Below are 22,419 nucleotides of genomic sequence, written 5' to 3' on the forward strand. Positions count from 1 at the left end.
CGTGAGTTCGAGCCCCGCATCGGGCTCTGGGCTAATGGCTCAGAGCCTGGAGCCTGCTTCCGATTCTGTGTCTCCCTCTCTCTCTGCCCCTCCCCCATTCATGCTCTGTCTCTGTCTCAAAAATAAATAAACGTTAAAAAAAATTTTTTTTTTAAATACAATTTAGATGATAGCTTAAAGACCTATATAAAAATAGGTTTCATCACACTTCAAGGTGTAGCCCATGTCCAACATAATAGCTACATTTCATTAAAAATGTAAAACATGACATTTTGTGCAGTTCATAACAAAATCTCTAATTAGGGGAAGTTAGAACATGTCTTGACTGTCATGTATGAGATAATTTACCAGGAATTATTCAATATGTAGCATTTTAGTTAGAGTGGGATTTGCTTTGGTAATAACTGTGGAGTCAGTTAACCTGATTTCTGCAGGCTTATTAGGAAAGATGTCATAAGAATACAGTAATAAATGTTCAGTAAATTTATAGAACTTAAATTGTTAGTAAATAGATGAGTCTTTTCATAAGTTCATTTATATTAAAACTGTATGTATGAAATGAAAAAGTTTCAGTGTTTGTGAGCTTGAATAAAATTCTCTGGCTTTGTTACTATAAGTCAAGTCAAATAAAACTTTTGAGTATTGATATGTTTTCATGTTTAGAGATAAATGTATTATCTAAAGTATTTGTAAAATGTTATTTCAAAATACTTAGATTCATAAATTTATGAAAGCATAACTTTCATTTAGAGGAGAACTACTGGATTCAAGAATTTGGAACACTGTTCTGAAAATGAGGAACAAAATAATCTTAAGGAAAAAAAATACAGACTATAGAGTTATTAAAATTTTTAACAAATTTATACCAGCACACATAAGCAGGCTTAGGATATAAAGGGAACTATTGAAAGCAAGAGAGAAATATTTCACGATAAAGGTAAGTAGTTTTTCTAAGTTTCTATTTTGGCACTCATCTATTTCATAATCTAGCTATCAAGAATAATCCCCCACCTTGAAACACTCATTGCTGTATTTCAATTAAGGGGTCTTTTTTAGACTTTTCATCTTCAAATCTTTGGTTCTGATTATACTACTTCCTCTTCCCCGTAATACACTGCCCTCAGTATATACTCAGTGATTGATTGTGGTGTTGGTGCTGAGGCTCTGGCATCAAGATAAATCTGAGTCTAGGCTCTTCTGTTTTACAAACTATAACCCTGGCCAAGTTACTTAATCTCTGCCTCAACTTCTCATCAGCTAAACAGAGAAACAAAAATACCTCAGAGTTGATGAGAAAAGTAAATGAGAGAACATAATTAAGGAACACAGAACTATTGGTTCTCTCCTTTCACCTTTGCTTATTACCGAACTAACAATGAAAATTTTTGGCAAAATTATAGCCATGGGATTCTCCCCTTTTAATAATCCAAAGAGAGGACTTCCTGAACAGGTATATTTGCTGACATATCTATTCAAAAAGCAAGTTATTATTTTCACAGAGGCATATATGGAAAAAGTCAAGGTTTTAGAGTCACAAAACCTTACCTGCTATAAAATTTTTATTTTTCTACACTTAGCAATGATACACGTGGTAGTGAGCATTACAGACTGAAGTGCTGATGTGTAGTGTAAGTTTTTACTTTCTCATTGCCTAGTTTCTTTAACTCATGAATGGCAATTTCGTTTTTTTGCAGACTTGAACATTTCTTGTTAATTTTATCCTTTTATATTTTGAGAATATGTTGTTAGATCATACAATTTCCTAATTGTTATAACTTGCTGCTGCATTATTCCTTTTATATTAAGCCTCACTTTATCTTCAGTAATGGTTTCCCCTCTCAATATAGACTGCCTACTATTAATAATACAATACCAGCTTTCTTTTGGTTTATTTATATGCCCAGTATTTCTTCATGTCTCATTTTCTCTTGTAAGTATATGCCTTTTAACTACATATAGCTAACTTTTTATTAAGAATGAACATTGCTGGGGCACCTGGGTGGCTCAGTCAGTTGGGTATCCGACTTTGGCCCAGGTCATGATCTCACGGTTTGTGGGTTCGAGCCCCACATCGGGCTCTGTGCTGACAGCTCAGAGCCTGGAGCCTGCTTTGAATTCTGTGTCTCCCTCTCTGCCCCTTCCCTACTCACGCTCTCTCAAAAATAAATAAACATTGAAAAAAAAATTTTTTTAAAGAATGAACATGGCTGTCTTTTGACAGAAGGTTTATCCTTTGATGTTCATTACAATTCTGAGATATTTGTAATTATAATCATTTCTACTGTCTTATTATGGGTTTTCTTTTACCATATTTTTCATTTTTCTTTGCCCCTTTTTCTCCTTCCTGTCTTCTTTTGAATTTTCTTTAACATTTCTTTTCATGTGGTTTGAAAGAAATACATTGTATTTGTATTATTGTACTGATTTAACCTAAAATGTGTAACATGCTTATTAACTTTATATTTTTAGTATTTATAGCTTTTTAACCAGCAGACTCTTCTAGACTAGTTCAAGGAAAGCCAAATTACTGAAACTATCTTAATGTTTTCCAACATAAAAGTTACTACATTTTTTAAAATATTTGGAGAAAAAATGTGCAGTTGGTCATATTTTTATTGAATGTATTAAGAAAACAGAAATTCTAATCTATAAATCAGAATAAACTACTTTTTGAAAGTACATCTTCATGTTAAATCGCACAAACCAGTGACTATCAACTAATGAGGGATACATGCACAAGGCATGAATGACGTTAGGAATGGTAGTATAGAGAGGATAGAACCATTTTTCCCATACCATACACTAAGAAAGGTGGTATCATCCATTTCCAGTTATTCCTAGAGCTGTCCCTCCAGCTTTACCCAGTGAGTCTTCCAGGCCCTCTGCAGATGCTTCATCCAAAATATTCTTCATGACTTGAAGGCAGGGCTCATCTCTCCTTGGAGCTATAATTTTCTTCTTGCAGATGGCACACTTGGTTTCCTGAAACATCCTGACATCTCATACCTTCCAGTTCTTAAGTGAGGAGCTGTGGACTTTAAAATCTATGGTGAGTAGTCTGTGCCATAAACCAAATGATATTTAGTTAACAGCCAAGGATGGAACTTCCGTACTTAGCCTTACCTTACTTTGAAGATCCAAGTATGGCTAAAACTCCCAATAGCTATTCATGAAAAGATGCAGTAGAAAGTATATTATTTCTAGTTGTCAATGCTATAGGAAGAACCTCCTGGTGTGTAGCTCTTCCCAATTCCCTTCCCTTGTCATGAAAATATAAGTAGAAACTGATTAATATGACATAATCTTAAGCAGGGTATTTTAAATATGGTCAACTATTCCCTGTTAGGTGGTTCCCATAATTCAGAGAATCTATAATACTAGGTAACCTAGGACTACCAAAAAACTAAGAGAAAGCAGCAATTTCCCCTTTAAACTGGTTAGTCCCTTCCCCTCAGCTCAAAGTAGTTCTTGGTGATAAAGGAAAGTAGCTTAGGCTGAGCTTCTCTTATCCTCAGTCTCAAAAAAGAATAAGACATTCTCTAAGAAGGTTAAAATCCCCATTAATTAATCTAAATTAGCTTGGTTGTTACTGTTTGGCCCTTCCAGCAATATTAACCCCCAAATTTGGTGTGCTCCTATTGATAAAAGATGACCAATGCTATCTAAAGCTCCTTCCTGTAAGAGGAAGGGTCAGGACCATCTGAGTTGTGCTGAAATGACATATTTCATACTGGTTTCATTTCGCAAGGGACTCAAAGCCTTTCTTCTAAGACTGATCCCCCTAACCTGTGCTCTTGGTTACCCAAATCTATGGTGGAGCTCCCTCCAAGCTCTCAGAACTCGTAAACCTTTGCTGCAAAAATAGACTTATGGCTGTCAATACATCCACACCCTTTTAGGTCCACTGATGTTATTCACTCAGGCAAAAGATGAGGGCAAGGACCCACCAACGTTTACAGCAACCTTGATCTCACCCACCAGAACAGTTGTTCTATATTTGGTAGAACTATGGATAGTGGGGAATTGCCTCCAGGAGACTATTTTAGATCATCATATAGCAGCTTTATGAACCAAGTCTCAGTCAAGAGGCATGGCCTCCCCCATAACTTCGGGTTACACTAATGTAGGCCAACAATGCAACTACATACTTACCAGGGGTAGGGCAGTCAGAGATCTAAGAAACCAGCCCTACATAATGCCCAAGGAGTAATCTGCTAAATGCTTCATACTGCCACTTGCTACTCAAGCTACATCATGATCATAAGGCATCCTAGATGGAGGCCCACCCAACCTAACCAACTACTGGCTTTACTTCAGTTTTGGAACTTCCCATATCTAAAGAGCTATTTCCTGGAGTGCCTGGCTGGCTTAGTCAAAGCATGCAACTCTTGATCTTGGGCTTTTAAGTTCAAACCCCACATTGGTTGTAGAACTTACTTAAAAATTAAAAATAAAGAGCTATGTCCCAACCACAGGTCCAACTGTGCAAAAAAAGACCTGTGTCCATGTTCCAGCCTAGGCCTTCATGAGTACTTTGGCATCAACTTAATATTCAACTTATCCGGCTCTTCTCAGCCCCTATAGGGGTCATATAGGTCGTTAAGAAAAATAATGAGGCCTACTTCCAGAATAACTTTGAGATATCAGTGAAATCAGAGATGGTATCTATTTGTTCTTCCTGCCTATTCTTGATCTCCATATATAGCCACAGGTCTTATGACTTCTGAGGTGCCTAAGCTCTAAGTTCACTTGTAGAATGGCTCTCCAATATACAGTGATGCACCTAACATATACATTGACCACAACTTCTTGCATGACTTCATTGATAGGACTGTAGCCTGCTGAGTTGACAGCTACGTTATTACTTTAACATGATACATTGTGAACACCTGGTCTATCCCCTTCTGCAACTATGCCCCCAAGAACCCCAAAATGAATATTTAGGAGCCTCAAGGTAGTAGTTTGGGAGAAACCTCTGTTCTGTCAAAGGATGCATAAGATGCCATCTCTTCAGTTTTAAGTTTCACCTTTCCTCCACTTGCCATTCCTAAACTGTTGGATCAAATTGAACACATCAACTAAGTACCCAAAGGATACTTGTTTTACATACCTTGCCCCTGACAGAGAATCCAACTGGTTCATCTTCCATATTACCACAGAGTAACTTAGATCCCCACTTCTTCAGAGTATCCTTTATTAATTATGTATCTGTACTAATTATGCCCTCTCCTCTTTCGATTCTCTATTTTCTTGTGCCCTGTGGTACCATAAATATCCTGGTAGCCAGTTAAGTGCCTCTATAAATGACAAGCTGCACAAAAGGAACTCCATTAACACCCAGCAAGTCAAGATCCACTGTATTGACCAGCACTAGGCCATAGGAAAGATCATTCAAGTGGAAGTGAATGTCCTTTCATAATAGGAACAGAAAAATTGCTATCAAGGCACTTCAACAGCAGAGGTTATCATACCACTGGTTTTCCAAATCTGTTTTTGTTCATTCATATAAACACATCTCATTTCTTTTACCACTCTGCTCTATCCAGCCCTAGGAGAGATTATACCCCTCCTACACCCCAGTAATCTGCCCTACCAATCCCAGAAGATAGCTAGACTATGTCATGTGGAAAGCCCAGGTTTCCATTATGAAGAGGAGGGTCTGAAGGAACATTTGTAGAAACGGTCCTTCCACCTTTAGAATGCCTTCAAGCATTCTTTTCTAAGCAATGTTTCCAAGCAACCAGAAATCTCTCACCATATTGATTAATAAACAGAAACTGGAGCTGAATAGTAGCACCTAGAATAAATCTGGGGGAACTACCAGCACAATAGTTGACTTCATAGTGAGCTCTCTCTGCTTGCTACCATGATGAGAATGAATATTTCAAGGCAAGTTCTCATTTTAAACTTTGGCCTAGCTATCCAATCACCTATGAAGTATTATGCTGGCTTACTGTGTTGTAGTCATTGAATAAATTGATACCTCAACATCTTCTCTGTGATATTCTCTTACGGAGCCTTGGAGAGATCCCTAAATCCAGTTTGAGATTCTTGGAGCATTGATCATTTCCTCCCTTCACCATCACCTTCAACAAATTCAACAGAACAGATCTGAATAAGGTACTCACAGACTTTTAAACTTTAATAACTTAAGACAGCAAAAGAAATAATCGGTAAAAAGTACTTGAAAGTATATGTATTAACATTTATAACTATTCCACAATGTCTATATTGTATTATAGATTCTGATTTGCCAAAAGAGATCACATAAGGTAAATTATGTATGTGGTAACAAAATTATGATTCAGAAATAAAAAGAAAATATAACCATTTTGAGCTGTTTACAAATTTTTTAAATCATACCTGTAAACCTGTTATTAAAGTTTAAAATTTTTAACATAACCAACTCGAGAGCTTTATAATTTATCACGGATAGTCCAAACGCATTTGGTACATTTACTTATTACCTTACTAAACGTTTAATAGAGTAAATGTCCTTTTTTAGTAGTTTGAAAAAACAGGATTCTGATCTTTTTTTATTGCTTTATGTAAAACAGCAGTGGTTACAGTCTTCCCTTATGTTAAGAAAAGCAATAAAATTTTTCTTTAAATTCTGCCAAATTAGCAGAAAACAAATTTATCCTAAATATTCTGAAATGTCAATGTTAGGTAATCAAATATGTGAAACTGTAGAGCCATCTACTGGTTGAAGTGTAATGTTACAAAGCACAACTATCAGACTATTAACAGAGTAGGTAGGGAGTCATAGTTGTAAGAAATGAAAATATAAACGTGGGCAAAAACCATCTTGTCTAGGACACTGGTTTTTAAAGGCTTAATAAAGAAACCTGTTTATTTTTAATAGGAAACCCAACATATATAACAAAGTAGGACTACTATGTAAAAGCTGAGGTAGGGGGCCTCCAACCCCCAATCTTCACTAATTTGCCCAGCAGAGGCCAGGCCAATGGAAAACAAGCCATAAGAGGTAGTCTGGGCAAATAACATTAACTGTGGTTTGGAAGGAGGCACAATGAGAAGGAATAGTATCAGCAAAGTTGTCTCTCACCCATCTTTGACCCTGGAGACATCTTAGAGACACCGGTGTACAAAGGATAGTGGTTAATGGGCACAGAGAACTGAAGACTAGGAGGGGAGGCACCTGAAAGGCTACAAACCTCTTATCACAGTGACACTGTTTATGTGCTCATATGATGCAACACTTTAGAAAACATTAGCATAATTTTCCTAAAAACGCAAAATAAGAAAATAACACATTTGCTTTTTTACCACAAGCCAATTTAAAAACTAAGTTTCTAGGTCCTATGGGCTTTTACCAGCCAGGCCCTAGACTGGTCTAGTCTTGGAAACAAGAGCCCAGTTTCAGGTCCCAGCCTCCTCCCTTCAAAAGGACATGGATGTCCATAGAATCGAGGCAAGAAACAGAGCTCTCCAAGGCCCCTCTCTGTGGCAGACACCCCCAACCTGGATAGCAGCTTATCAGCTAGGCTTGGGGTGACAGGCTGGAGCAAAGTTCCAAAGACTCGCAAACATTCCAAGGCTACATGAAGCACAGTACCCAGCCAGGGGGCATCCACTGGGCTCTCCCAGTTCAACTTCCATGGTGCATGCCTTTGGACAAAGCCATTAGTTTGCCGGACACAGCTGGACACTGCCTCCAGAGCTTTATAGATCTGAAAGTTATCGTAGTGGTCGGCTACCTGCTTGGGCAGAGTGGCCACTGCATTCACCAAAGCATAGTCCTCTGCCTGAGCACGAACTGACGGCCCCACCAACCCTGGCTCACTGGGAAAGCAGGTAGTGCAGAAAACCGGATAGGTCCCAGAAGGATTTATTCTATTGGCAGTACACCGGTTCAAGAGACCTCCCAAAGCATCTGCCAACTCGGAATCTAGCAACTTAACCACCTTTTCATCATAGTAATCACAGTCCCAGTTGGGGACGCCCTGCCGAAGAAGAAAGTATCGGAAGCCATCCACAGTATAGCGATCAAGGCAAGTCCTGGGATCCACCACGTTGCCCAAGCTTTTGGACATCTTTTGGCCACAGACCGTCCAGTGTGAGTGGACATAGATGCGGTGTGGTGGGCTCATGCCGGCCCCTAAGAGGAGGGCAGGCCAATAGATAGCGTGGAATTTAAGAATGTCCTTGCCTATGATATGAGAGGTGGTTGGCCACCAAGATTTGAACTCAGCATTTGGGTAGCCAATTACAGTAAGGTAGTTGACCAAGGCATCCAGCCATACGTAGATGGTCTGCGACTCGTCCCCGGGCACAGGAATGCCCCAATGCAAGTGGCTGCTCCTTCGAGAGACTGACAGGTCTGGCAGCTCCTCCTCTAGCCACTGAAGAACTGCGTGATGAAATGGCTCAGGGGTGATTGCCTGAGGGTCGCCCCGCAGCCACTGCTGAAGAGGCTCTCGGAACTGAGAAAGCCTGAAAATGTAGTTTTCTTCCTTGGTCCAGACTACGGGATGCCCACTCTCTAAAGACACAGGACACGAATTCCCCGAGGAACTCGGCTGCCTGGTGACCTTGGCCTCAGGCAGGAAGCACTCTTCGGAGGCGCAATACCAACCTTCATAGAGACCCTTGTAGAGCAGACCCCGGGCCTTCAGCAATCCCCAGAAATGCTGCACAGCGATCCGGTGCCGGACTTCGGTGGTGCGGATGAAGTCGGTAGAGGAGATGCCAGCCTCCCGAAAAAGCTGCTGGAACTGGGCAGAGACTCGGTCGCACAGCTCGGTCGGGGCCAGGCCCGCAGCGGCTGCTGCTTGCTGAATCTTCAGGCCATGCTCGTCGGTACCAGTGGAGAATCGCGTGGCGGCGGCGCTGGGAACTCGGAGGCGACGGTGGCGGCACAAGGCGTCTGCCAGTAGCGCCGAGTACAGGTGCCCGATGTGCGGCGCCGCGTTCACGTAGAAAATGGGTGTCGTGAAGAAAGCGCGCGCGTCGCGAGCATCGTCGCGGGCACGGAGAGGGCCCGAACTGTAGTGGCGGGGACTTGAGTACTCCAGGAGCGAGACTCCTCTCGTCCCCGGCCGTCTTAGCAGCCGCAGGGCAGAAATCTGCACCATGATGCCGACCTAGCCGCGGCAGCGGAGGGGGCGTTCTGGAAGCACGTGTGAGGAGCGCATGCGCAGCCGAAGTGCACCGCCGCTTCCGGCCGGCCGGAAAGCCAATGAGGTGGAGTCTGTAACGCCGGCCCTCTCCCGCCCCGCCCGCCCCTCCTCTCTGCGCCCGCGTTGGACGTTGGGGCGGTGAAAGTGGAAGCGCGTGAGAAAGCTTAAAGGAGCTGGGTTTAGGGGAGGTTCTGAAAGCAGATAAATCTTTCTCTGACGTCCTATGCGCCTTGCTTTGGGTTGTAATTTTATATTTGTGGATCTTTTTTCCTCTCTAGGCTGACTTGCTTGTGAGGCAAGAATTTTATGTTCAGGCATTTCTCAAACCCAGTCAGTGGCCGGCACGTTGCTGGACACAACAGTATGCGCTTTACATATGCCCTGCTCAATGTAGAGATCTGAAATATCTAAATTTTATCTCAGAACCTAGCAGCTAGACACAATAAATCTGGAAGAGGGAGGTAGAAAGTAAGAAAAATAATTACCTAGGGCACTTGAGGGAAGAGTAAGAACATGCAAAGTAAGGGAAATGTTTTCTCTAAACACAATCTTGAATCAACCAAGGATGTAGATATCTTACGTGCCAAAGATTATTGAGATCCAGAGAAGTGAAACAGTGAAAGAAGGCTGTTGTCACTGGTAAGGAAGAATCAACCTTCAACTTTATTTCTCAAAGTAGTTAGCAACACTTCTAAAGCAGTGTTTTGCCAAGTTTGCGTTTAGTGGTGGAACTCTACCTCTTTTTGGGTGAATGCTTCTGGAGCCCAGAACTGGATTAATATTAATCCTTGCTTCATAAAACACTCTCATCTTTGCTTTGGTCTATGACTATCTTTTTTTTTTTTTCCCCATTTAATTTAAATACTACATTCATTTCATAACAAAATGCAGTGCAACACCAGTGAACCCACAACCCAACCTAAGAACTAGGTGTGGTTATCTATGTGTGGTCCCAGAAGAACAGCATTAGCAGCACCTGGGACTTTGTTAGAAACCCATGTTTTAGGCCCCACACCCAAACAAACCCTTCCACCGATTCTGGGGGTGGAAACCAGCAGCCTAGGTTTTAATGAGCTCTCCAGGTGATTCTGATGAAGATTCAAGTTTGAGAACCACTGAACTGGAAGATTACCAATGATTTAGATCTATGTGCTCCTTTTCTCTCTGTTTTCCTCCCAGAGGTAATCGTTGTCCTAAGTTCTGTACTTTTCCATTATTGTCATCACAAGTTAATTTTAATTGTATTTAAACAGTCTAAAAAAGGATATCATACTACATGTGGTCTTCTTCCACTGGCCATTTTCACTCAACATTTTGTTACTAAGATTCATCCATGTTTCTTTCTTTTTTTTTTTTTTTTTTTTAATTTTTTTTTTCAACGTTTTTTATTTATTTTTGGGACAGAGAGAGACAGAGCATGAACGGGGGAGGGGCAGAGAGAGAGGGAGACACAGAATCGGAAACAGGCTCCAGGCTCCGAGCCGTCAGCCCAGAGCCTGACGCGGGGCTCGAACTCACAGACCGCAAGATCGTGACCTGGCTGAAGTCGGACGCTTAACCGACTGCGCCACCCAGGCGCCCCAATCCATGTTTCTTTCTATAACTCTAGTTACTTCATTTTGGAGAATAATTTATGAATGGGAGCGTTTGGTGAGTTGGATCTTATTTATGTGGTGATATGGAAAGTGGATCAATCAAATTCTCCATAGATGTTACAATAGGAACAACAGATAATTCTTTGAGTACTTAGTTGATATGCTCTATTTGATCTAGCAGTTTACGAAGAGAAAGTGAAGAATAGGTAAAACCTAAAACTGGAGGGTATATACAGCACCCTCCAGAACTAGGAGGTAAATTCAGATTAAATGTCTGAGAAACCAAGTTTTCCAGTAGTTCTCCACCCCACACCCCTTTTCCATGGCATTAATTCTTTAGCATATGCAATATGTAATTTTTCTCCTGTTTTAATCAGGAAAAAAAACTCTCAACCCCCACTACTCCTCCATTACTTTCCTTCCCTTTATAGCAGACTCCTTAAAAGAAATGCCTATTGATGCACATCTGAGTGGTTCAAGTTGTTTGCTCTTAAGAATAGTACTACTGGGGGCGCCTGGGTGGCGCAGTCGGTTAAGCGTCCGACTTCAGCCAGGTCACGATCTCGTGGTCCGTGAGTTCGAGCCCCGCGTCAGGCTCTGGGCTGACGGCTCGGAGCCTGGAGCCTGTTTCCGATTCTGTGTCTCCCTCTCTCTCTGCCCCTCCCCCGTTCATGCTCTGTCTCTCTCTGTCCCAAAAATAAATTAAAAAACGTTGAAAAAAAAAAAAAAAAAAAAAGAATAGTACTACTGTTAACTTTCTTGTATAAATCTTCTGGTACTTACATGCTAAACTTTCTCTAGGTATGTATCTAGGAGTAATATTTCTGGATCATACAGTATGTGAAAGTTCAATTTCACAAGATAATGTCAAGTTGTTTTCCAACATGGTTAAGCAAATTACACCCCCATCAGCAACATACAATTAAAGAGGTCTCTCCAATACTTGATATTAGCTATTTCTTAATTTTTTGCCAGTTAAATAAGTATAAAACATTATCTCACTAATGTTCATAGAAACATTATCCCCAATAGCCAAAAGATAGAAATACCCCAAATGCCTATCATCTGATGAATGGATAAACAAATGTGGCATATCCATACAATGGAATATTATTCAGCCATAAAAAAGAATGAAGTACTGATAACATGCTATCACATAAGTAAACCTTTAAAACATTATGGTAAATGAAATAATCCAGACACCAAAGACCACATATTGTAGGTTCCACTTACATGAAATATCCAGAATAGATAAATGCATAGAGATAGAAAGGAGATGAGTGGTTGCCAGGAGCTGGGGGAAAATCGCAATGGAGAGTGAATGCTTAAAGGATATGGGTTTCCCTCATGAAGTGATGAGAGAAATCTGGAGCTAGATAGTGATGATTATCATACAGTATTGTGAATGTACTTAATGCCACTGAATTATACACTTTAAAATGGTTAAAATGATCAATTTTATGTGTATTTTACCACAATACAATATAATCTCACTGTGGTCTTAATTTGCAATTTCCCAAATAGAAGGTGAAGTTAAGCATCTCTGTGTGTGTTTATTAACCATATATGTTTCCTTGCCTGTGAAGTGCCTATTTATATTTTGTGTCTGTTTGTCTATTGGCTTTTTTTTTCTTTATTTTCAGGTTTTTATATATTCTTGATGCTGTTCCTTTATTGGTTGATATTTGACAAATATCATTTACCAAATTGTATCTTGTCCTTTCACATTACACTTAATAGAAATTCTTAATTTTAATATCGTAGGATTTATGAAAATTTATCTAATGATTGTTATTTTATTTAAAAAAATTTTTAATGTTTATTTATTTTTGAGAGAGAGAGACAGAGAGACAGAGTATGAGCTGGGGAAGAGGCAGAGAGAGGGAGATACAGAATCCAAAACAGGCTCCAGGCTCCAAGCTGCCAGCACAGAGCCGACACAGGGTTCGAACTCACAAGCTGCGAGATCACAACATGAGTCGAAGTCGGACACTCAACCAACTGAGCCACCCAGGCACCCCATGATTGTTATTTTATGATTAATGATGATTATTTTCTGATTATCTTTTTGCTTTAAAAATAGTTTTTAGTACTCTTGCGTCAGAATAAATATTTATCCATATTTTCATATAAAAATGTAAAGTTTTCTTTTGATGTTCAAATTCTTCATGTAAAATTGAGGTAGGGATCCAATTTCATCCCCATATAGATAATCAAATGTCCCAGCTCCACTTTCTCCACTGATCTGCCATGCCACCTCCCTCATATGTTAAATTTCCACATATGCAGGTTTCTGTTTCTGGGCTTTTTATTCTGTTGTATTGGTTAATTTGTCTATACCTTGCTAAAAACCAGATTTAATTACTATAGCTTTATAATAAGTCTTAATATATAGTTTTTATATCTCCTTATTCTCCTTCAGAAGTATCTTAGACATTCTTGGTCTTTTTGTCTTCCACATATATATTAAAATCAACTTGAGGATGCCTGGGTGGCTCAGTCAGTTAAGTGTCTGAGTCTTGATTTTGGCTCAGGTGAAGAGTCTTACAAATTGTGAAATTGAGCCCCACATAAGGCTGTATGCTGACAGTGCAGAGCCTGCTTGGGATTCTCTCTCTCCCTCTCTCTCTGCCCACCCCCCCCCAAAATAAATAAATAAACTTTAAAAAATCAAATCAAATTAAATTGACCTGAGGGATTCCATGCGAAAAATCTGTTAGGGATAAGGTCACCATTGCATTAAATCTACAGCTCAATGACAGGTGTCAAGGAATAGCTAGAGAGATAATTACAATATTAAGTGTTCCTAAAAATGTATATGTATATCTCTCCATTTACTTGCCTCTCCTTTCACGCTGTTCAGTAAAGTTGCATAGTTTTACATATACAAGTCTGGCTTATATTCAGTAGATTTATTCCTAGAAACAACATAGTTAATTGGTAATGTACCTGTTTTCCTTTTCTGAAAATTATGGGGGTTTGTTTGTTACTGGTATATGAAACTGACAAAATCTACACTATTCTGTTTGAAGAAAGAGTGGTGTGATGGACCCAGAGCCCTGCCTGCCTGGCCTCCCCTCATGATCAAAGCCCCCTCTCTTCCAAAACTGACACCTCTTCGGAACCAGGGAGCTCTGCCACACATAGTTTGAAAACTTGTAATCTAGAAGAATGAACAGTTAAGAGTAGTCAACAATTTTTTTAAAAGAATAATAATATTGTGAACTGCTGGACAGTGAAAGATTATAGAGGCATTAAAAATTTTTAAATATGTAATATGAAGAAGCCAGACTATTGAGAAAAATTAAAAGTAAAAATAAAATCTTAGTCTATACAATGATTAAGTATGTGATGAGTATGGCATTTCTAATCATTAAAGAAAGACTTTTTTTAGGGTGCCTGGTTGGCTCAGTCAGTTAGGCATCTGACTCTCGATCTCAGCTGAGGTCACAATCTCGCAGTTTGTGAGTTCGAGCCCCACATCAGGCTCTGTGCTAACAGCATGGATTCTCCTTGGGATTCTCTCTCCCTCTTTCTCTGCCCCTCCCCCACTTTTTTCTCTCTCTCAAAAATAAGCATTTAAAAATATTTTTAAAAATACTTCTTTCAGGGGCACCTGGGTGGCGCAGTCGGTTAAGCGTCCGACTTCAGCCAGGTCACGATCTCGCGGTCCGTGAGTTCGAGCCCCGCATCAGGCTCTGGGCTGATGGCTCGGAGCCTGGAGCCTGTTTCCGATTCTGTGTCTCCCTCTCTCTCTGCCCCTCCCCCGTTCATGCTCTGTCTCTCTCTGTCCCAAAAATAAATAAAAAACGTTGACAAAAAAATTTAAAAAAAAAAAAATACTTCTTTCAATAAGTAGTGCTTTCAATAAGTCATTAATTACTTAGGAAATTTGACTACATTATGAAACTAGCAGTGCATTAGGTTAAAATTCAATGCTAGCCTGCTAGCTTATGATGTCTAAGGACATAAATTGGTATTTTTATCTTTGTGTCTACATGTGCCCTAAATACGTAGTCAGTGCTCCATAAAAACTTGTTGAATTATTTTTGAATTTGCTTCTTTGGATCAGGGCCACATAAAATAAATTAGATTTAAAAGTTACTATTATGGAAAGATTTTGTAAGGCATGGACTGGATAATATGTAATTATCTCTTAGAAGCTTTAAAACTTTAGTGAGCTTAGGTGATCTAAACTTGCATAGTAACTATGAAAATAATTTGCTATCAGTTATGGAGAATATTTTTATAAGGTTCACTCATTAATTCAAGGACTAAGTGAGCCCATTCTAGAACATAGACAAGAATTGATAATATATCTTCATCATATACAGCCACATAAGAGTCTGCACTTGGAGAAGCCCTATTTGCAATACAGAAATGAAAACATAATTCCATACAGAAAAAAATGACCAATGATAGAAAACATTTATTCCAAATATTTATCCTAATTACTATAGGTACTCAATATATGTATGACAAGCCTGGGGAAACATGATTGGTAAAAAAAAAAAAAAAAAAAAAAAATTATCTAGGAAAACAAATGCAGTTGTGACAGTTGAATGTCAGTGTGGGAAAAACTGACTTTGATCCATATTTTACCCTTTATATTACAATTGCCAGATGCATCAGAGTTAAATAAGAAGTAAGGATGGGATGAATAGGAGGAGCACAGATTTTCAGGACAGTGAAACTATTCTGTATGATACTATAATGGTGGGTCCATGTCATACATTTGTCAAAACCCATAGAATGTACAATACCAGTAGTGAGCCATGATGTACACTATGGACTCTAGGTGATAATGATGTGTCAAATAAAATTTTATTTTGTTCAACTTTTGGAGAAAAAAAATAGTGATGGCTCAAATAATGAACTAAAGGAACTATAGGGTTTTTTTTACTAAAAGATTTTAAAAAGTATTTAAGGACATAATGATGTCCCATATTCATTCATCTAAGTTGTCAGCACTCAACTGGACTACTGCAATACTCTCCTGACTGGGTCTCCCTCCATTCTTGCTCCCATTAAAACCATTTTCCTCAAAACAGCCATAGTGATCCATTAGAAATACAAAGTGATGTTAGTTGCCTGTTTCAAACTACTCCTTTGATTTTCTACTTGATTATTTAATTCTCCTTTGTTGCCTACAAAATAAAGTCCAAATTCCCTTTGTATGGGACATAAGATCCATTACAACTTAGCTCTTGCCTCTCTTACAGCTTAGTTGTCTTTCAAATTTTATGTTCTAGTAATTTGCAACTGCTTCATGTTCTTTAAAGTTCATGCCATGCTATTTCATGATTTTGTGACATTGCTCAAGCTTTTCCCTTTCCCTGGCACATGCTCCCCACCTTTATCTATCTTATGCATATTCATCCTTCAAGACAGGTCAGATACCATCCTCCAAGCTGAGTTAGAGTCCCCTTCTTGGGTTTCTGTAGCATCATATGCATACTTCTATCTCATCAGCTACCAAATCATATTGAAATTATCTGTTTATAAGTCTGTCTTCTCCATTAAACCATAAGTTTCTTTAGGAGAAGCCATGTTTAGTCATCTTGTGTACCTAGCCAGCTCCTGGAATATAGCAGGCATTTAGTAAATATAATGAGTACTTAATAAGCCATCTTCTGGGTACTGCACCAGGGACTAGTGAACTTCATATATTCCATTTCTGCCACCCAGTAGCTCACAGCCCACCATACAAAAGAGGACATGAGAAATGACAGGCATGAAAGCACTGTGACTAGTGAAATGAGTCAAACTGGGTGAGAGTCTGCTGTCTTCTTAGCCAAATTGAAATTGCCTACCACCAACCATGCTCATCCATGAGAATGAAGAATGGTAGAATTTTCCTCTGTTAAAATCACTTCTGAGAAGTGACTATTGAAAGACAAGTAGGCAGACTGAAGAGACAAGAGGTCATAGTGATCTACAAACTCATCCATTCCCCCCCCTTTGAGAGTCTTGATATGCACTCTTCAATATGATTGAAAAAACCTCTACAGGCTTGTGTTCTCTAGAGTCTGATATGTGATCAGGTTTATTCTGTAAATAATGAGAGTTGTGGCAGAAACACTTCCTTGCTATTACTATTTTCAACACTGTTTTATAATGGAAGCACATTAACAAATTTATTTTGTGCTATTAGCCAAGCATAGTGTTAAGATATGAAATAAGATTATTCCACTCAACCTTCATAACAAGCCTATGAAGTAAGTACTATTATTAACTGCATTTTGTTAGGGGAGGAAATTGAAACTTGAAGAGATCAAGTAACTTGCCAAGATCACGTCTGTAGTAGGCATTAGAAGCAGGATTTGAAGCCAAGCAGTCTGATTCCAGGGCTCCCAGCTTTGGTGAGTGCACCATACTACCTGAGCTGTACATGGTAATGTGCAGTGAACACTCATTACAATTGGTCCATTATAAATTGTTCCTGACTTCAGGTAAATGGCAATTTATAAGACTGAATAATCAAGTTGTCAGTTTTGTTGCTTTTTTTTTTTTAATTAAGGATACTTTGGGACCTGTAAAAGTGTTAACAGTTCCTCTCAAAAGCCTGCTAATAGTGGAGTACTTTAAACTTTAAGGATGCTATCCACATAAGAGAAATAAAATCTTATCATTAAAATATATTTTTTAATGTTTATTTATTTTTAAGAGAGACAGAGAGAGAGAGCATAAGCAGGGGAGGGGCAGAGAGAGAGGGAGATATAGAATCCAAAGCAGAATCCAGGCTCTGAGCTGTCAGCACAGAGCCCAACCTGGGGCTTGAACCCACAGAAGGAGAGATCATGACCTGAGCCAAAGTGGGACACTCAACCGACTGAACCACCCAGGCGCTCCTAAAATATCTTAATTTTTTTTATATTTAGCAGTTTTAATTAGTATATGATTAGTATATGGAAAGAGTCTTCCTGTGGAAAGAAATCCACAGTGCTACCTAAAGATTCAAGTGTTTGTTTAAAAAAAAAAAAAAAAAAAAAAAAAAAAAGCTTTACTTTTCTCCTTTTAGACTCCAGAAACAGTTTCCTCCTAAAGCTGACTTCCTTTCTGGAAATGATTTTTGTTTCCAACCATGTTGAGAATCCATTTTTTTTTTTTCATTCCTTCTCTCTCTCATTCTTTCCTTCCTCCCTCCCTTCCTCCCTCCTTTTGCTTTTCTGGTAGTAGCAGAGAGGAAAGAGGGGGTGGGCACAGCAAAGAGGGAAAAAAGAAAACAGAAAAAGAATTGCATGCCACTATGCCTGAATATATCCTCTACTTGTAGATAATTCCATCCGAGTTGCACTTTTGCCTTTTTATTTCCGTTTTTGGACACCTCCTTTATCATCCAGCCAACTGGGACAGACAAAGCACTGTTGGTGCCCTGAGCGACAGAACTCTGGTAGGGGGCTGGCTGTAAATTGACGTGGCATGGAAATTCTCCGCTAAGTTGTAGCAGCTTGCATGTTTCTCCTAAGATCAAGCCCAGCCTCCCAGAGCTGTGGCTTAATCATCATGGGTTCAACGACTTTACAGAAAAATGGATAGAAAATGTCTTCAGCTCCTTTCTTTGGACTCAAATGTTTTCTTTTTGACTATCTATGGTTTAGCTGAAAAAATCAAAGCAGTTAAGTCTGTAACTTTCTTTTTGCAGCTTAAACAACAGAATTTGCTGCTCTCCCTCCCCTATCCTGCAATTTAATTCCTTACAGATTTTGCCATGGGGTGCGGACTTAGAAAGCTAGAAGACCCTGATGATAGCAGCCCTGGAAAAATATTTTCTACCCTGAAGAGACCGCAAGTGGAAACAAAGACAGAATTTGCTTACGAATATGTATTGCTGGATTTCACTTTACAAGGTAATTTTTGCTTCTATTTTATTTGTTACATGAAATCTCTCAAAGAGAAGGCACCAGTTTTTTTAAGTGTTGCTTGTGAATTTTTAAACTATTCTTCACAGATTGTGTAAATTTAACAATAATGCTTTGTTTCTTAATTATATTTTGAAAGGTTTTTGTTTCGTTTGCTTCATTTTTTTATAATATGGCTCATATATACTTTATAAAATTAGAAAAACTGCTTGGAATTATTTTTCATTTTTAAATCAAATGCTTATTTGTAGAAGGATAGATAAAAATGTTTGATTTCTCAACCTAATAGCTATAGCCTTAATGACAGTTGGGTCTTGAAAAAGATCTTAAAGTCACAAGAAGGTAGCTTGTAGGGAATATGATTTGCATGGTGTGGAAGAGTATTTGCTAAGATAATTCTGAGGTTTCCAACTATGTAAAATTTTGTGATTGTAATAGTCATTTGATATTTTTAACCAAGCTAAACTTGAAGTTTGAAAATACAGTAAAAAAGAAAAAAAAAAAAAAAGATAGTCTTTCTGTAAGACATTTCCTTTGCTTGGTGCCCTGTCCCTAACAGAGAAACTCCCTGTTCCAGAAAGTTGGAAACACAAATAAACAAGCCCAGATGGCAGCCCTGTGGAAAGAACAGAGGCAGCTCAAACTCACAAATACTTTGCCTCACTTCTTTTGGAACTTCAGGGTGTACAACTGCATGGATAAAACTGAGTTTTTAAAAACCAGAGCAATATCTTTAACTATGGGGTACTGAAAATGAAATTTCGAATGTCTTGCTTGCTGTTAGACTTTCCAGATATCAGTATTTTAAGTTCTTATTACAAAGTTACACTTTTAATTCTAATAAGCCACACATTTTATCAGTGAATAGAAAGTTTATACTAAATATATGATCATGTTGGGTATTAAATTCTTTTCAACTTAAACACAAATTCCCCATTTTTTGGTTTCCTCTGTGAACAGTGCATCTTTGTGCGAGAAGCAAGAGCAGCCCATTTTTCTTTGTCAAAAATTGAGCTAGCCAGCAAGCAAACTCCCTTCCAGGGACGTACACAAAATCCTAACACATACTTTCAATATATTCACATTTCTATTTTTATCTAAGGCTAAGGCTACCAAAGGTGAAAATGTCAATATTCTTAATTTTCTTTTTAATTATGAAAGTTAAAAGTGGATTAAGATAATAGTGATAATCAGAGAACTAACCAATCATGTGAATTTTTTTCTATACTTTTTCAAAAACCATCATTTGAGAAAATATTTCTGATGTGGTGCTGTGTTTTCTGCATTGACTGTTCTTGTCAATTATTTTTAGGACTAGTTTCTGTCAATCCATAGGATGCAAACACACACTCTCCTTAACCTAAAAACCTTGTCTACTCATAAACTTTAGGCCAGAGCCATTTTGATCTGCACTTTAAGATTTGCTGCACAATCCACCATGGGATCATAAGGCTTAAAATAACTGGAATTTTTTTTTCTGATTTATTTCCTTTTCACAATGTTAGCAGTCTCAAACAAATATGCATACATGCAGTCATGCTTGAATCAGAAACATCTACAGCTTTCGTCAGAAGTGATTTTGGTTTTGTTATCAGAAGCACTTCTCTCCATGAAAGTAGTATAATTACTACCTCTACTCTAGGTGTTTGGTGGAGGTAATAGTGTTACACTATGAAGTGTAAGTATGGGCACACATTACAAATGCTAGCACAGAAAGCAGTGTGCTAGCTTTTAAAGTTTTAAAGTTGCATCTGGTTCCTATTTGGATGAGGCGCCTAGTCTCCTGGTGCCCCTTTCTGTCCAATTCTTCCACATTTTTTGTTGTGTTTTGTTTTGTTTTTGTCTTTGCCTTTGCGTCAGAAGCCAAGACTCTGTATCACCCCAAGTGCACAAACCACCTTTCTTTATTCTGTTGTTTCTGACGTCCACCTGCCACTCCAGTGTATAGAGGAGTGAGTTGGGGTGGGGGGGGGGGTGGTAGTTAAAACATGCCAGTCTTCTATTTAACACTGGCAGTTCTGTCCTGGGATTGCTCTAAGTACTGAATAGTGACACCTCCTATTTCTCAGAAGCCACTGTGAGCAACTGTTCAGGAAATAAAATGGTCTGGTGACAGCTGTGTGTGCTCATGATGAGCCTGTCTCTTACCTTGTTTTCCTCCGTTTTTTCCAAATAGAGGACATGAGACAGAGAGAAAGTCTCAGTGGGCAAAAGGAGACCCTTTGAAATTTCCAGTGCCCTGTGTTAGGATGGCTAATGATCCTGAACAACTTACTTATTTTCATTCTTTTATTTATTCTCTTTCTTTTTCTCTTTCTTTCTTTTTTTCTTTCTTTTTTTCTTTCTTTCTTTCTTTCTTTCTTTCTTTCTTTCTTTCTTTCTTTCTTTTTCTTTTCTTTCTTTCTTTTCTTTCTTTCTTCCTTCCTTCCTCCCTTCCTTTCTTTCTCTCTTTGCTTCCCTACTTGGGGGGTGGGGGGGAGGCTGGCGGTGCAGGGGGACTTTGAGCCATTATTTACATCTCTATGGGAGAAATAATAGCATAGTCATGAAGAACATAAGACTCTGGAGTCAGAGTTCCTGGATTCTGAATCTAGGCTCTTTCACTCACTATGTCAGGTTTATAAATGTTGCTGTATCTCGGTTTCCCCATCTGAAAAATAAGGATTCTGATGGTACTTACATAATGGAGTTGTTTTGAGGATTAAGGAGGATAATACAAGATAATCCATTTAATAAAAGTTAACTATTATTATCCCTCCTAGCTTTGTGCCAGGTCTACCAACTGCACTAGTGAGATTTTGGTACAATTTTTGTTTTCTGTGAATGTGTATTTATGAGAGTGAGTGTGTATACGACTATGTTACAGAATTTCTTAATAGAATAGAATAGTTAAATTAACTCTGCAAATTATCCAAAAGTGTTAGTTTCATCCTTAAATCCCAGAAAAGAATCTGAATAATAATAGCCTTAAGGATTTTTAAAGCACATAGAGCTTTATGATTAAAGGAGTTTTACTAAAACCCAATAGAAAGAAGGACAGATGGTAGCTTTGAATTTCTAGTAAAATTATGTAAAATATATTAAGGAAAATTTTTCTGGTCCCTAACTTGCTTCCTTATTATTAAAACAAGAAACTCTCATTGTCTTTTACCACTACTGTTGACAGCAATAAATACATATGACATATGGATTTTGTAAAAGATACTGATAAGTACTAGGAATACAAAGAGGAATAAGACAGTTTCTGCCCTCAAGTATTTTATGTTCTAAATGGTCAAACTAGACAAGACCCTAAACTCCTCAGGGTCAGGAACTATTTCTTACCCACCTTTGTATCCCCCTATCTAGTACAGTGTTTGGTCTGTGAACAATGGCCAATAAGCTTTGTTGAATTAATGAATGAAAAGTTATCATACAAGATACAAGAGGTAAAATCAATTTTGAGTAGGATCAGTTAGAACTGGAATTAGGACTTTAACTGACTCTGAAGAAAAGTAGGGCTTAGATTATCAGAAAACGATTAAGAGGTTGAAGCATACTCAAAAGCTGTTGACTAGAGCAGTGAGCTAAGGGAGGTTTTGTTGGAGAAAAGGAGAGAATAAGGTTGGAAATAAGTGGAGTATGAAATGCTCTGACCTGGCTAAGGAATGACTCCTTGATTCTATGGGAATTAAGCAGCTGTAAAGGCTTTTGAACGAGTAGTTGATAGGTACAGAGAAGGTTTTTTTAGAAGATTAATGTGAGATTGCAGTGAAGAGAGATGAGAGTGAGATTATTTATTTAGAAGGCTGCTTGTAGTGGTCAAGGCTACCAGTGGAC

At 38.6% G+C, this 22,419-nt stretch overlaps 2 protein-coding genes across 8 annotated transcripts in view; one reads left to right on the forward strand and one right to left on the reverse strand.

The window, feature by feature from the left end:
• Window positions 1–9,199, reverse strand: part of MARS2 (methionyl-tRNA synthetase 2, mitochondrial) — a 40,216-nt gene extending 31,017 nt beyond the window's left edge. The window contains exons 1-4 of one of the 5 annotated variants that reach the window (XM_058710142.1): window positions 7,070–9,199; window positions 5,984–6,086; window positions 3,124–3,259; window positions 2,596–3,035 (exon numbers count right to left, since the gene is read on the reverse strand). In XM_058710142.1, coding sequence (XP_058566125.1) covers window positions 7,317–9,098 — 1,782 coding nt within the window. In that variant the 5' untranslated portion in view covers window positions 9,099–9,199 and the 3' untranslated portion in view covers window positions 2,596–3,035; window positions 3,124–3,259; window positions 5,984–6,086; window positions 7,070–7,316. Of the gene's footprint in view, window positions 1–2,595; window positions 3,260–5,983; window positions 6,087–7,069 lie in introns of those variants that run through there. The other 4 variants (XM_058710170.1, XM_058710160.1, XM_058710152.1 and 1 more) reach the window with 4 other exon arrangements.
• Window positions 9,200–16,975: 7,776 nt separating this feature from the next.
• Window positions 16,976–22,419, forward strand: part of RFTN2 (raftlin family member 2) — a 68,202-nt gene continuing 62,758 nt past the window's right edge. For 2 of the 3 annotated variants that reach the window (XM_058710182.1, XM_058710197.1), the window contains exon 1: window positions 18,138–18,588. In XM_058710182.1, the coding sequence (XP_058566165.1) occupies window positions 18,450–18,588 (139 nt within the window). In that variant the 5' untranslated portion in view covers window positions 18,138–18,449. Of the gene's footprint in view, window positions 17,101–18,137; window positions 18,589–22,419 lie in introns of those variants that run through there. The other variant, XM_058710190.1, reaches the window with a different exon arrangement.

This window comes from Neofelis nebulosa, chromosome 2 (assembly GCF_028018385.1).
Source record: "Neofelis nebulosa isolate mNeoNeb1 chromosome 2, mNeoNeb1.pri, whole genome shotgun sequence".
In the NCBI taxonomy this organism is placed as follows: Eukaryota; Metazoa; Chordata; class Mammalia; order Carnivora; family Felidae; genus Neofelis; species Neofelis nebulosa.